The 14,466-nt window shown below is 41.7% G+C and overlaps 1 protein-coding gene across 1 annotated transcript in view; it reads left to right on the top strand.

The window, feature by feature from the left end:
• LOC109868807 (F-BAR domain only protein 2) overlaps window positions 1-9,157 on the top strand; it is an 86,733-nt gene extending 77,576 nt beyond the window's left edge. The window contains 5 exon segments of the mRNA XM_031802417.1: window positions 2,199-2,354; window positions 3,223-3,355; window positions 5,098-5,297; window positions 5,514-5,743; window positions 6,064-9,157. Of these exon segments, the coding sequence (XP_031658277.1) occupies window positions 2,199-2,354; window positions 3,223-3,355; window positions 5,098-5,297; window positions 5,514-5,743; window positions 6,064-6,086 (742 nt within the window). The 3' untranslated portion in view covers window positions 6,087-9,157.
• The last annotated feature ends 5,309 nt before the right edge of the window (window positions 9,158-14,466 follow it).

Genomic DNA, 14,466 nt, shown 5'->3' with positions numbered 1-14,466 from the left:
CAAACCTTTGACTGATACTGTAAACACACATACCACTACACACACCGTGAACAGCCATTAGGGCATACACTGGGCATATACTAGAAACACCTTCCGAGTTGCACCCCCTTTTGCCCTCAGAACAGCCTCAATTTGTCAGGGTATGGACTCTATTCCTGTCAAGCGTTCCACAGGGATGCTGGCCCATGTGACTCCAGTAATTCTGACAGTTGTGTCAAGTTGGCTGTATGTCCTTTGGGTGGTGGACCATTCTTGATACATATGAGAAACTTGAGTGTGAACAACCCAGTGGCGTTGCAGTTATTGACACACTCAAACCGGTGCGCCTGGCACCTACTACCATACCCCATTCAAAGGCACCTAAATCTTTTGTCTTGCTATTCATCCTCTGAATGGCACACACACACAATCCATGTTTCAATGGATTAAAAGGCTTATAAATCCTTCTTTAGGCCTCCCGAGTGGCGCATCGATCAAAGGTGTCATTACAGACCTGGGTTCGATCCCAGGGTCTATCACAACTGGCCATGGTCGGAGGTTCCATAGGCTGGTGCAAAATTTGCCCAGCATCGTCTGGGTTAGGGGAGCGTTTGGCCGGGGGGGGCTTTACTTGGCTCATCGCGCTCCAGCGACTCCTTGTGGCGGGCCAGGCTCCTACAGGCGGACCTCGGACATCAGTTGAACTGTGTTTCCTCTGACACATTGGTGCGGCTGGCTTCCGGGTTAAGTGGGCACGGTTTGGCGGGTCATGTTTCGAAGGACGCATGACTCAACCTTCGCCTCCTGAGCCCATTGGGGAGTTGCAGCGATGAGACCAGATCTAAAATGGGGAGAATAAGGGATAAACATTATAAAAAATATGAATCTTTCTTCAACCTGTCTCCTCCCCTTTATATACACTGATTGAAGAGGATTGACATCAATAAGGCATCATAGTTTTCACCTGGATTCACCTGGTCAGTATGTCATGGAAAGAGCAGTTCTTAATGTTTTGTAAACTCATACTGCATACTGGTATTCAACTCGTCCATACACACATGTTTCACAAATAATTACACAGGCTAAACTTTGCTCCATATTTCACACTTATCTTACACAAGCATGACGAGCCGCTGGGCCTCTCTCTCTGTCTCTCGGTCTGTGTGTGTGTGTGTGTGTGTGTCAGGGTTTCCGTTAGGAAAATGTGGTGCTGGACATTTAACCGGCAGCATTTTAATTTACCGGACATTTAAGAAATGTACTGGACCCATGTGCATTGGCTGAGTAACCTGATAAGGATGTCCCCCCCACAGGGCTCAGAATGACAGAAATCACATTTACTTTATGGTATTTCATCTTAACACAACATGCAGCGGCAGCGTAGCCTAGTGGTTAGAGCGTTGGACTAGTAACCGGAAGGTTGCGAGTTCAAACCCCCGAGCTGACAAGGTACAAATCTGCAGCAGCAACAAACAGCTCTCGTGCTACATCGTATTTCAATCAATGAATAGGCTGAAATGCCCCTTTTCTTTTCTCCCTGACAATTGGCTGGCGCCAATTTTGATTTATTTTATTTTTGGGGGGTCAAAATCCATCTATTGGCGGTTAACGGAAACCCTGGTCTGTTCGTGTTTGTGCGTGTGTGTCTGCCTGTGTGGAATGTTTTAGATTTTGGTAGGCCGACACCATTCTTTCAGAGTGGATAACCCACACGGGGTAGATTATAGTCTGGGGCAGAGAAAACATACACCCCTTTATTGGTTAACTGCTGTTAAATTGCTGCTGTGCAAAATGCTTATTTTTGCAGGGATTAGCGAATGGAACATTTCATAAGCATTGCAGTGGACACACAGGGCAGGGTTAAGGCTTGCACATGGACCACACTGCAGCAGACTGGGATGGGCTTGTTTACATCTGGACTAAGGTAGCCTTGGACTCGGTCTAATTTAGACTTTGGGCTCTATTTAATAGATGTAAAGGTAATTTCCGATTGAGTCGATAATGATTTAATAGAGCTCTTGGACTGAGTTCTGTCTGGATTTATATCACTGGACTAACTAAAACTGAGACTGTGTGAACTGCTTCAGGCTATAGAACTCTGTGGTAGACTGGACTAGTGGACAGAGGTTTAAAAACCCTTTGTGTGCTGCTGTGCCCCTCAGCGGCATAGGGAATGTCACGTTTAACCCTTAATGTGCTGTCACTCCTTTACTCTATAGGTGCATAGTGAAGATCACAGGTGACATGACCCTGTCCTTCCCCATGGGTATCATCAAGGTGTTCACCAGTAACCCCACCCCTGCTATGCTCACCTTCAAACTGAAGAACACCTCCAAGCTGGAGCAGATCCTCCCCAACCAGACACTACTGTTCAGGTGAGTGGAGAAATTCAAATGTTCAAATAATGTTTTATTCACAGTTGAATGGTTAAACACTCAGACAATGTTTGAATTAACCTGATGGATGTGTAGTTACCATACAGGTGTGTAGGACCACAGAGAAACATTCAGCTAATGATTAGTACTTATTCTATATCAGTAAAGACCACATTCCAATGTGTGTGTGTGTGTGTGTGACACGAACCAAAGGAAGTCAAACACTGTTTGAAAACCGAACTGGAGCATGTCAGTCTCAGGGAGCCAGCCAGTAGGGAGAGATGGGATGAGAGGGACAGAACGGAGGGTGGGGGGATTTCATCAGTCATAAAGCTATCATTCTCCTGACAGGGAACTATTTTCCACCATTCCTCCTCAGACATTAGTTTCATAACAGGCCATGTCTTCAAGAGTGTTGCATCAACTTTCAACAAGTTTTCACCTCATTCCACACACGCTATCACCTCATTCCACACACGCTATCACCTCCTTCCACACACGCTATCACCTCTTAGTTAAAGCTTCTTGTTGTGTTTTCTCTGGTATATCCAGCATGTATCTTGCCATATCCATCTGTATTAGCAGTGAATTGTCAGTGTGAACGTTTGAGACGTCCACCTAAGTTAGACTCTTTGAAGAATGGATTCCTTTTCTTCCCTTTTCTTTCTCTCCTTCTTGCTCTGCTTTCTCTGGGTAACCCTGAAACCACATAGCTGGACTAATTGAATCAAATTGAATTCATGATTTAATAGCTGGGTGGCAAAAAAAAGGTAATTCTTTCCGAACTATTGGAGCTCTGTACACACACAGATCCATCAAGCAGAGCAATGAATAATTGAGTCATCGTTTTCCCATGTGTGTGATCCAGTGATCCCTCGCAAAGTGATGCTCATACCAAGGACTTTTGGTTCAACATGCAAGCTCTCACATCGTACCTCAGGAAAGCCTCAGAGCAGAACCCTGCTGCATCCTACTACAACGTTGACATCCTCAAATACCAGGTTGGTCCCAGACTAAACTAAACCAACGTTAGTATACTGTGACCCCTATACCATACACTCACTCTTGTAGTAATAATGCAAAAGTCCAAAAGTAAAATGTTTTTTGACTCCAAATATGACACACTTATTACCATCACTTTTGAATTTGTAAATGTATTTATTTAATGTATTAATTGTTTTTGGTATCATATCTTCCTTTCAATCATATTGTCATGTTGGTATGAAAGATTTGGGAGACAGGCACAGGAATGTGTAATAGTTATATATTTTTTTCTTACCCAAATTACGGCGTGCCGTGTAAAGGCACGGGGACGATGACCAAACAAACACTGTACAAAACACAGGGTAGAATCCCAAACAAACACTGTACAAAACACAGGGTAGGACCCAAACAATCACTGTACAAAACACAGGGTAGGATCCCAAACAAACACTGTACAAAACACAGGGTAGGAACCCAAACAAACACTGTACAAAACACAGGGTAGGAACCCAAACAAACACTGTACAAAACACAGGGTAGAAACCCAAACAAACACCGTACAAAACACAGGGTAGGAACCCAAACAAACACTCTACAAAACACAGGGTAGGAACCCAAACAAACACTGTACAAAACACAGGGTAGGAACCCAAACAAACACTGTACAAAGCACAGGGTAGGAACCCAAACAAACACTGTACAAAACACAGGGTAGGACCCCAAACAAACACTGTACAAAACACAGGGTAGAAACCCAAACAAACACCGTACAAAATACAGGGTAGGAACCCAAACAAACACTGTACAAAACACAGGGTAGGAACCCAAACAAACACTGTACAAAACACAGGGTAGGAACCCAAACAAACACTGTACAAAACACAGGGTAGGAACCCAAACAAACACTGTACAAAGCACAGGGTAGGAACCCAAACAAACACTGTACAAAGCACAGGGGAGGAACCCAAACAAACACTGTACAAAACACAGGGTAGGATCCCAAACAAACACTCTACAAAACACAGGGTAGGAACCCAAACAAACACCGTACAAAACACAGGGTAGGAACCCAAACAAACACTGTACAAAACACAGGGTAGGAACCCAAACAAACACTGTACAAAACACAGGGTAGGAACCCAAACAAACACTGTACAAAACACAGGGTAGGAACCCAAACAAACACTGTACAAAACACAGGGTAGGATCCCAAACAAACACTGTACAAAACACAGGGTAGGATCCCAAACAAACACTCTACAAAACACAGGGTAGGAACCCAAACAAACACTGTACAAAACACAGGGTAGGAACCCAAACAAACACTGTACAAAACACAGGGTAGGATCCCAAACAAACACTCTACAAAACACAGGGTAGGAACCCAAACAAACACTGTACAAAACACAGGGTAGGAACCCAAACAAACACTGTACAAAACACAGGGTAGGAACCCAAAACAAAAGAGCGAGGAGTACCTCAAATAAATAACACAAGCGCACAATGATTAACACACGGGACGAGACCCCTAATCATCTGCGCAATCCACAATGGCATGAAATCCACAGCACAAGTACTCACATGAACCAACGGACATTGTAACAATAATCGACAGCACAATGGTAAACCAAGGTCACACTATACAATTACTAATCACTGGGAATAGGGGCCAGGGGGTAATGAAAGTTCCGGAGGGATCCGTGACACATGATATTTGCCATTTACCCTCTGACCTCATGCTGTGTCCCTGTGTGTGCAGGTGTCCTCTAAAGGATTCTCATCGACCCCTCTGAACCTGGCAGTGTACTGGAAGTGTGACCCCGCCACTACTGACCTGAGGCTGGACTACCACTACAACCCAGAGTCCATGCTCTGTCCCGGCCCTCTCTCCAACGTACAGGTCCTAGTGCATGTAGATGGAGGGGTCACCAACATGCAGTCCCTGCCTAATGCTATCTGGTGAGAGAAACGACCAGAGAACATGTGGACATCTGTACTTTTTAGTTATTGATGCTTTGAATGATTGACTCGTATTGACGGATTGATATGAATATTTCCATTACAAAAGTAGTGATAGTTTATCTATGGTTTACATGTCTCTGCCACAGAGAGTGGTAGTACAACTACTTGTGTAAGCTACATATTCACAAGTCTTCTTTTGTCTCTTTCCACCAGGAACTCAGAGCTGAACAAGTCTCTCTGGAAGCTGAACGACATCTCTGAGAAGTCTGATAACGAAGGCTCTGGGTCTCTGAGGGCTAAGTTTGAGCTCTCCGACGGCCCATCCACCCCAACCACCCTGGCTGTGCAGTTTATGAGCGAGGGGAGCACGCTGTCTGGGGTGGACATAGAGCTGTTGGGAACCGGGTACAGACTGTCCCTCAACAAGAAGAGGTTTGCCACAGGTACGTATAGGACCTAAACCTAGATACAAAATCTGACAACTGATGAAGGTTTGTGCAGCTGAAACATATGGGTGCAGGAATGAAGCAGAGCAGTATAAACTGTGAATGGGGTTTATTTTTCCCTACTCGCCACACGATCTGTTGTTACCTAGGTAGATGTGATGAGCTACAGATAATACATATGAACTTGTCACCTGTTTCAATGTTCATGTTGTGGCTTGAGGTGAAGAGACTTTTCCCTTTTGGTTAGTCAAATGTGAATGATGTGGTCTATATTGTTGTCTAACATGAGTGGTCCATGTTTGTGTTCCTTCTCCTAGGTCGTTACATGGCAGACTGTTGAGTATGCATACTGTCCTGGACCCCCAAGCACAACGACTTTATTGAACATTTATTTTCAATATTTGAGTCCTTTTTGTCCTATTTATTAAAGGGGAGGTGAAGACTGGAGAGGTGCAGCAAATACACCAGGTTTTTTGTGAAGCATTCAAACACTTTGCATTATGTCCCAATGTACCTTGTCTGTCTCGAGCAGAGATCTCCTCAGTAAAGCAGCGCTGAGTATGGAACACTGTTTAAAAAGAAGAAGAATACATGAAATAAAAAATTAAGTTGAGCTGTCAGGAAATGGAAATGTATAGATGTTGAGAAGTGTAATGCTTTCTGATCAATTCAGACTTTTATAAAGTCAGGACCGTAGTGTTTCGTTATGTAACAATGTATGGATTATATATAAATGCATATTATATACAAAAAAAATGTACAAATGAATACAATCTGCACTAACAATCTAAAAATATATTTGTTCTCTCCTTTGTAAATTGTGTATGTATTCCACTGAAGCTCTTGTAGTAACAAAGATTCTGGGTAAAACAGTGAGACAAGAGAAGAAAGAGGAGAGGAAATGCAACACTATCCTCCCTCATCCCGCTCTCCTTCTCTTCTCAATTGCAAGTACGATCACCGAGTATTTTACTTTGTGAGACTCAAGTCATGTTTTTTTCTGATTTACCTTTATTTCCTGGGTTATTTTCATTCTGATCATGTGCAATGAAGAAATGAAGGTATAAGCTGTATTTTTTGAACTAAACAGATTCTCTAAAATGTTATCATGGCACAACATTAATCGGTTGTCCTGTCGCTTCTGACAACTGGTAATAACACAAGGTCAGCTCTCTTTCAAAAGCAAACAAAACCTAACTGACCTCAGTGCCTCTTTCTTTCTGTGGATAAATTAATTGAAAACGTAGCTACTTTTCTCGAAGCCCTTTTGTATGTTCAAAAGGCACCGCTAACAAAAAGAAAAAGCACCAACCTTGTGCAAGTTGTTTTCTAATCTTGTTTTTGGATGTTGAAGGGAAAATGCGTCCAGTTTCTACACCAGTCAATCTAAAAGGCATCTGTCTTCCAGAAACTGCTGATCCAGTGGACTGAGTCTCAGTTCTGTGTCTTTGCTATGATGTTGTCTTTTCTACTGGGGTATTTTTTTCTATATTTGATCCGACAGTGATCTTTGTTCCCAAACCGCCTTTGGTCTATTTGAGAGCACTGGACAGCCTGCTAGCCGAGCATCTTTATCACAATCTAGCCAAATCAATTCTAGAAATGCCTTAAGAAAATATACCTTGTCATCTTTTGATAATGGTAATAAGATGCTATCCAGTTGTGATAGGCTACATTTCTGCCGTGTTTGCCTGTGAGGAGAGAGACAGACAACAGTTCTTGGTGCTGACTCGATTTCATACAGTGGTTCATTCTTGCCTTATATACCAATGGAGGACCAGTATCTAGCATACACCTTATGTAGCAGTTCTATCAATATCACTAACGTGTGTTTTTGACAACCTTTTCCAATGCCTTCTCCCCAAAACCACAGTTTTGATAGTATAGATAATGATCACAGTACTGTATTTTCATTACAAACATTGATATGGGCACACCAGTAACACTGTGATTGTGGACTGTTAGTGTTCCATCATGTATGTGGCCATCTGAACACTGTATGCGTGTAAACTCCTGGCCCATATCCACAAAGCGTCTCTGAGTAATAGTGCTGATCTAGGATCTGGCCATATAATACGATCAATTATGAACTAAAAGATAACTGATCCCATGTCTGCACTCTTACACTGAGACGCTTTGTGGATAACGGACCCTGGTATTTGGTACAGTTGATACTGTTAACGTTCTCACTGCTTCTGAAATGGCACCCTATGCCCTACAATATATAGCGCATTACTTTTGATCAGTAGTAGTGCACTATGGAATAGGATGCCTTTTCAGAGGTACTATTTGTAGATATGGTTAATCGCATCGCTTACTAGTAAACGTGATCTGACCAAACCTCAATATATAACTTTTCAGCACAACAAAACACCTAGTCCATGTGGCCAGTCTTCTAGAACTGACAGAACACCTAGTTCATGTGGCCAGTCTTCTAGAACTGACAGAACACCTAGTTTATGTGGCCAGTCTTCTAGAACTATGACAGAACACCTAGTCCATGTGGCCAGTCTTCTAGAACTATGACAGAACACCTAGTCCATGTGGCCAGTCTTCTAGAACTATGACAGAACACCTAGTTTATGTGGCCAGTCTTCTAGAACTATGAGAGAACACCTAGTCCATGTGGCCAGTCTTCTAGAACTATGAGAAATGTGATTATTGTTTAACAATGTTGATCGAGATGTATTTGTGTAGTCAATGTCTAAAATAGGATTTGTTTTGTATACAGTACAATAAGTCAGAATTATGTCTTGTAAGGCATGGATTAATCATCACGGTTTGAATTATTGGTCCTTTAAGGATGATATTTGTTTAAGATACAGTTTAAGACTCCACCTTCAGTAGAATTGTAGAGGCAAATACTAACTTTATTTGAATGAGGGGTAAAATTATACACAAATAATATTTTCCAGAACACTTTATATGGCCCAACCAAATAATGTGTGACTATCCGAATGGAGTTGGAGTTTACTAAACTTAAGCGTTATCATGGAAAACCAACGTAAGGAACGTTTTAAAGAGGGGAACAGCGTATCAAAATCAGAGTTCTCCTTAAAATATCATATCAACAGCGCCGGCTACTCTCGATCCACCCACTAAGATCAGAGAAACCCCCAGTCAGAAACTGAATATATATGCAAAGTATATTTAGCGAGCTGGTTCTTGCTGTCTCTACATCGCATCCAGTAATTTTTTTCTTTCTTTCTTGGAGCTTGTCATTATGATTTTTGTTTGTTTTATATGTCCATGTCAAAAGGAGAGTTTAGTTTAATTTCTCATAAAATGTCAATTTTTACAAATATCTCAGCCACTTTTTTTTCCTGTTCACTTTATGATCGATCTCAATGTGCCTGTATTAAATGTATAATATATGATTATATACCTATATATAAAAATGACTACTTAAAATTGTCTCCTGTATGTTTTTCTGTCCAGTTTGTGTTTTCTTACTGTGTACCTGTGTGAATCGTTTAGATTCTGGATCCTAGATTCTAGGATCATTGCTTCTATTAAATCATGATATAATATAGGACTATTGTCAAGGGGAGATCATTCAGATATCATGATCTTGTCTAATAATTTTCAGACATGAACCCTATGTCAACTAAAGTTCTTGGCTCCATATTTAGGCCACTATGTACAAGAACGATCTGTAAGGGACACAGTTGCTAGAAATTGACGATAGAGGTCAATTTCTGGGTCGGGATTCTCGAGTTAGGCATGATTTTGTTTGGGGACTGCAACAAGCCCAAGCTCTGAAGGGAAATCCGAGTGTGCGTGCCGAGGCTGAGGAGACTTTGTTACAGTACTATGAACCCTATGTTACAGCAGTGCAGTTTTGCTTTAATAACAAACCCAAGTGGAGAGTTTTACCTATTGACCTCCCAGAGATCTCATTAAATTCAACTGACTGGCTTTTGCCTCTACTCTCCCGGCTCGGCTTCATTTAGCCCCACAGAGGTGTATGCGAACTCCTTCAGAGTTAAGTCAACAAATGACAGGTTATGGATAGGATGACTATATTCTCTGAGTTGTGTCATTTTTAGCATAGGGGAAAGGACTTGGTGTGGAATAATTAGGAGATCCTGGTAGACTCACTGCTCATATGAACGTTCCTGGCTGAGTTTGTTTTTCTTCAGTCTCTTCTGAGACTGACACATCACAATCATTTAATATGAACACACTGGTACACCTTTTAGCCTCATTTATACAGATCATCTTCAATCTTGTGACGTAATTGGGATTGAATATTCAATATACTGGTACAGTGTGTACTGTGTGCATTGCTTAATTTTCCTCAATGTCTGACCATTTTGTTTATGTTCCATACGGCCACTGTCTGTACAGCACTGTCTTTATTCAAGATATATCATTCTGAACATTTCATAACGAAGGCATCGAAGCTATTTCACACGTGATGTAGTGTATAACCAGTGGTGAGGGAGAGAATGTGTCGCGGGAGACTAGACCAGAGCGTCAGGCTTTGAGGCTGAGGTAATGGCGTGTGTGTGTGCTGGCACTACATCTCCTTGTGCGTATTTACACAGCCGGTCATGCCTTATGTCACAGCTACTCCACTTCCAGACCACCTTGCTAATTGAAATAAAGCTTCTCTGAGCCACCCTGTCAGTCCACAAGCATATGTGAACCATCAGTGTGTTTGCTTCCCTCTCTCTCCCTGTCCACCTCACTCAGACCTCTGGCTGTGGTGTGTGTGTGTGATCTGGGCATGGGCTCTGTGTGTGTGTGTGCACACATTCAACTCTACTTTTTTTGTGGAGCTGTGTGGCTAATCCACTGACAGCATTGATCTGGATGATCAGAGGATCTGGAGTTGATTGAGAGGGTCTAAGAAGGTGGTGTTGGTTGAGAAAATATATTTCAGTTATAGATTGAAAGACTATAGTGTATTCTTAGACTATACTAATGAAGGTCTGTGGATCTGGTATGGATTAAAAGGGTCTGTGTCTGTATTATTTAAGGATCTGTGTCTGGTATAGATTGAGGTTCAGTGTAGTAAGTGTTCTGGACTTGTTTAGCACCCCCTAGAGGCAGTTTAAGTACAGCAGCTAGAATTGACCTGTTTGTGTCATTGTGACAGGAAGCCGTTTCAGAAGTGAAGTAATGTGTAAGATTTGCAGGTGTGACAAAGTAGTTACAATCCTTCAACATAAGCTTTGTAAGATGCAATGTGTGTAAGTACATTTGTTTATTAACACAAGATAAATGTTTTTCACATAATTTTCATGCTTCTGTAAAAGATTAAGGTTTGAGTTGGCTGTTAGCACTGAAGCTAATGCAAAGTAGCTATTTCTCCCTATGGACAACTAGCTTAGCAATATCAAGCATACAGTTGCATTCTAGTAACTTTATTTTATTTTTGACTCTAGGTTGAGTACTCTTATTGCTCATTTTGTACATTTATTACAGTTATAGTGGAAGACATTCTGTGCTCTATACTACTGTAACTGAAAACATGTACTTTTGTGTTTGTTGCAGTTTCAGACTGTGATTCAAGTAAACTTCCAAAACGGCACCATGCTTCTCACAGAGTTATTTAAATGAATGTTTATCTAACTGGATAGCTGGATAAGGGCTACTGTACATTTAGCGAGCCCAATATAGTAAGACTTGTATGCCTCCACTCCTATAGAACTCAGAAAGGAGAAATTAAAACGGTAATACTTTGTCAAAATCAGGCAATACTAGCCAACCATGAATGACTTTACCCTCCTCACGTCCCTTTGCAAGACGTTGGCAACTTGCCAGTCAGAACTCCAGTGGAAGAGGTCCTGGTACAGCCCCAGGAGAGGGTGGAGGAGATGTTCGCTGTCAACAACCAGAGCATCAACAGAACTTTCAAAGTATATCTCCTCCCCCCAGCAGATTATGTTGAAAAATGTGTCTTAAACAGAACCGAACGAAGCGGGGAGGGACCTACCTGAATTTGTTCAATAGAAACTTTCATTTTCATTGCAAAACGCAACTGTTTGGACTACTGATTACACCTCGGGTTCAGGTGGCAGTATGCTCACAAACTGTTTCCACACAACATTGACCTCTACATTGCATCGCTGACCTCGTGCCACAGCGGGCTTCTGTGATGATGGTCCCCATGGTTGTGCGTCACACAAACAAACAAATACAACAGCCCATGCTGGTCATTTATGAACATTTGAACATCTTGGCCATGTTCTGTTATAATCTCCACCCGGCACAGCCAGAAGAGGACTGGCCACATATGCTCTCTCCAATTCTCTTTCTTTCTCTCTCTCGGAGGACCTGAGCCCTAGGACCATGCCCCAGGACTACCTGACATGATGACTCCTTGCTGTCCCCAGTCCACCTGACTGTGCTGCTGCTCCAGTTTCAACTGTTCTGCCTTATTATTATTGGACCATGCTGGTCATTTATGAACATTTGAACATCTTGGCCATGTTCTGTTATAATCTCCACCCGGCACAGCCAGAAGAGGACTGGCCGCCCCACATAGCCTGGTTCCTCTCTAGGTTTCTTTCTAGGTTTTGGCCTTTCTAGGGAGTTTTTCCTAACCACCGTGCTTCTACACCTGCATTGCTTGCTGTTAGGGGTTTTAGGCTGGGTTTCTGTACAGCACTTTGAGATATCAGCTGACGTACGATTTGATTTGAACAGCCACAACTAATATATCACAACTCCATAATATAGCCATATTTGCAAGCTGACCACAAAACACTCACAAACATAATTTTTGCTTCTGAGTTGGTTTTATTCTGAATTGTGTTAATTTGTGAGTTACTCCACCCACTTGTTAGGAGTGGAACGGCCCTGTGGCATTTAGATAAACTCTACTCTCAGGGGAGAGCACAGAAATAGATTGTGTAGAATTTCACATTATAGTGTGGCACCATTAAAGTAAGCAACCACTTATTTGGATTTCTCATACATTCTATTTCTATGGATGATCTCTCTGAGCCTTTGTTTATTTTTATTTCTGTCTCCGCTGAGAGGAATCAAGAATCAATTGATTTGATTGAGTTGGAAAATCTCTTGAACTGAAAAAAATGCAGGGACAACTTATTTGATCATTTGGTTCCATAAATTACATTTGGCAATCGGGGAGGGATTCTTTTTAATACTAAGGCTGAGTGCAACAATTCAGCCTTATCCAACTAGGCCTAAGTGTAGCTGTGTAAGGAAAATACAATCCCTTCTCCCAAGATTATCTCTACTGGGTCATCTAAAGACAAGTCGGGGTCAAAGTTCTTGTCAGACTGACCCACAAGGTAAAGTAACAATATTTGTCTCATTGCCTGAGACATTCAAATGAATGTACGTATTTGGGGTAAACATACTGTACCCGTCAAAGTTGGGACACACCTACTGATTCAAAGCTTTCTTTATGTTTACTATGTTCTACATTGTAGAATAATAGTGGAGACATCAACACTATGAAATGACATATGGAATCATGTAGTAAACAAAAAAGTATTAAACAAATCAAAATATATTTTATATTCTTCAAAGTAGCCACCCTTCGCCTTGATGACAGCTTTGCACTTTCTTGCCATTCTCTCAACCAGCTTCACCTGGAATGCTTTTCTAACAGTCTTGAAGATGTTCCAATGTATGCTGAGCACTTGCTGGCTGCTTTTTCTTCACTCTGTGGTCCAACTCATCCCAAACCATCTCAATTGGGTTGAGGTCAGGTGATTGTGGAGGCCAGTTCATCTGATGCAGCACTCCATCACTCTCCTTCTTGGTCAAATAGCCCTTACACTGCCTTGAGGTGTGTTGGGTCATTGTCCTGTTGAAAAACAAATGATAGTACAACTAAGTGCAAACCAGATGGGATGGCGTATCGCTGCAGAATGCTGTGGTAGCCATGCTGGTTAAGTGTGCCTTGAATTCTAAATAAATCACAGACAGTGTCACCAGTTAATCACCTCCACATCATCATACCTCCTCCTCCATGCCTCACGAAGGGAACCACACATGCAGAGATCATCTGTTCACCTACTCTGTGTCTCACAAAGACACGGCGGTTGGAACCAAAAATCTGAAATTTGGATTCATCAGACCAAAGGACACATTTCCACCAGTCTAATGTCCATCGGTCGTGTTTCTTGGCCCAAGCAAGTCTCTTCTTATTGGTGTCCTTTAGTAGTGGTTTCTTTGCAGCAATTTGACCATGAAGGCTTGATTCACACAGTCTCCTCTGAACAGTTGATGTTGAGATGTGTCTGTTACCAAATAGGGCTATATTCTGTATACCACCACTACCTTGTCAAAACACAACTGATTGGCTCAAACGCATTTTAACAAGGCACAACTGTTAATTGAAATGCATTACAGGTGACTACCTCATGAAGCTGGTGGAGTGAATGCCAAGAGTGTGCAAAGCTGTCATGTAAATATAAAATATGTTTATATGTTTAACACTTTTTTGGTTACTATGTGATTACAGTATGTGTTATTTCATAGTTTTGATGTCTTCACTATTATTCTACAATGTAGAAAATAGTAAAAATAAAGAAAAACCCTTGAATGAGTAGGTGTGTCCAAACTTTTGACTGGTACTGTACATTGGACATGTATTTTGGAATAAACCCCTTTATTATGTCCTTGTCTAGAGATTAGAGTACATTTTAAAACATGAAGCAACTTTATGTGACATACCACTGACTACAAGAGGACTTCGGCCCTACATACATAATTAACCTGATTTATATTGTCTC

The sequence above is a fragment of the Oncorhynchus kisutch genome, linkage group LG23, assembly GCF_002021735.2.
Source record: "Oncorhynchus kisutch isolate 150728-3 linkage group LG23, Okis_V2, whole genome shotgun sequence".
Lineage (NCBI taxonomy): Eukaryota > Metazoa > Chordata > Actinopteri > Salmoniformes > Salmonidae > Oncorhynchus > Oncorhynchus kisutch.
Note: the sequence above shows the minus strand (reverse complement) of the source record. Positions and strands in the feature narration are given on the sequence as shown.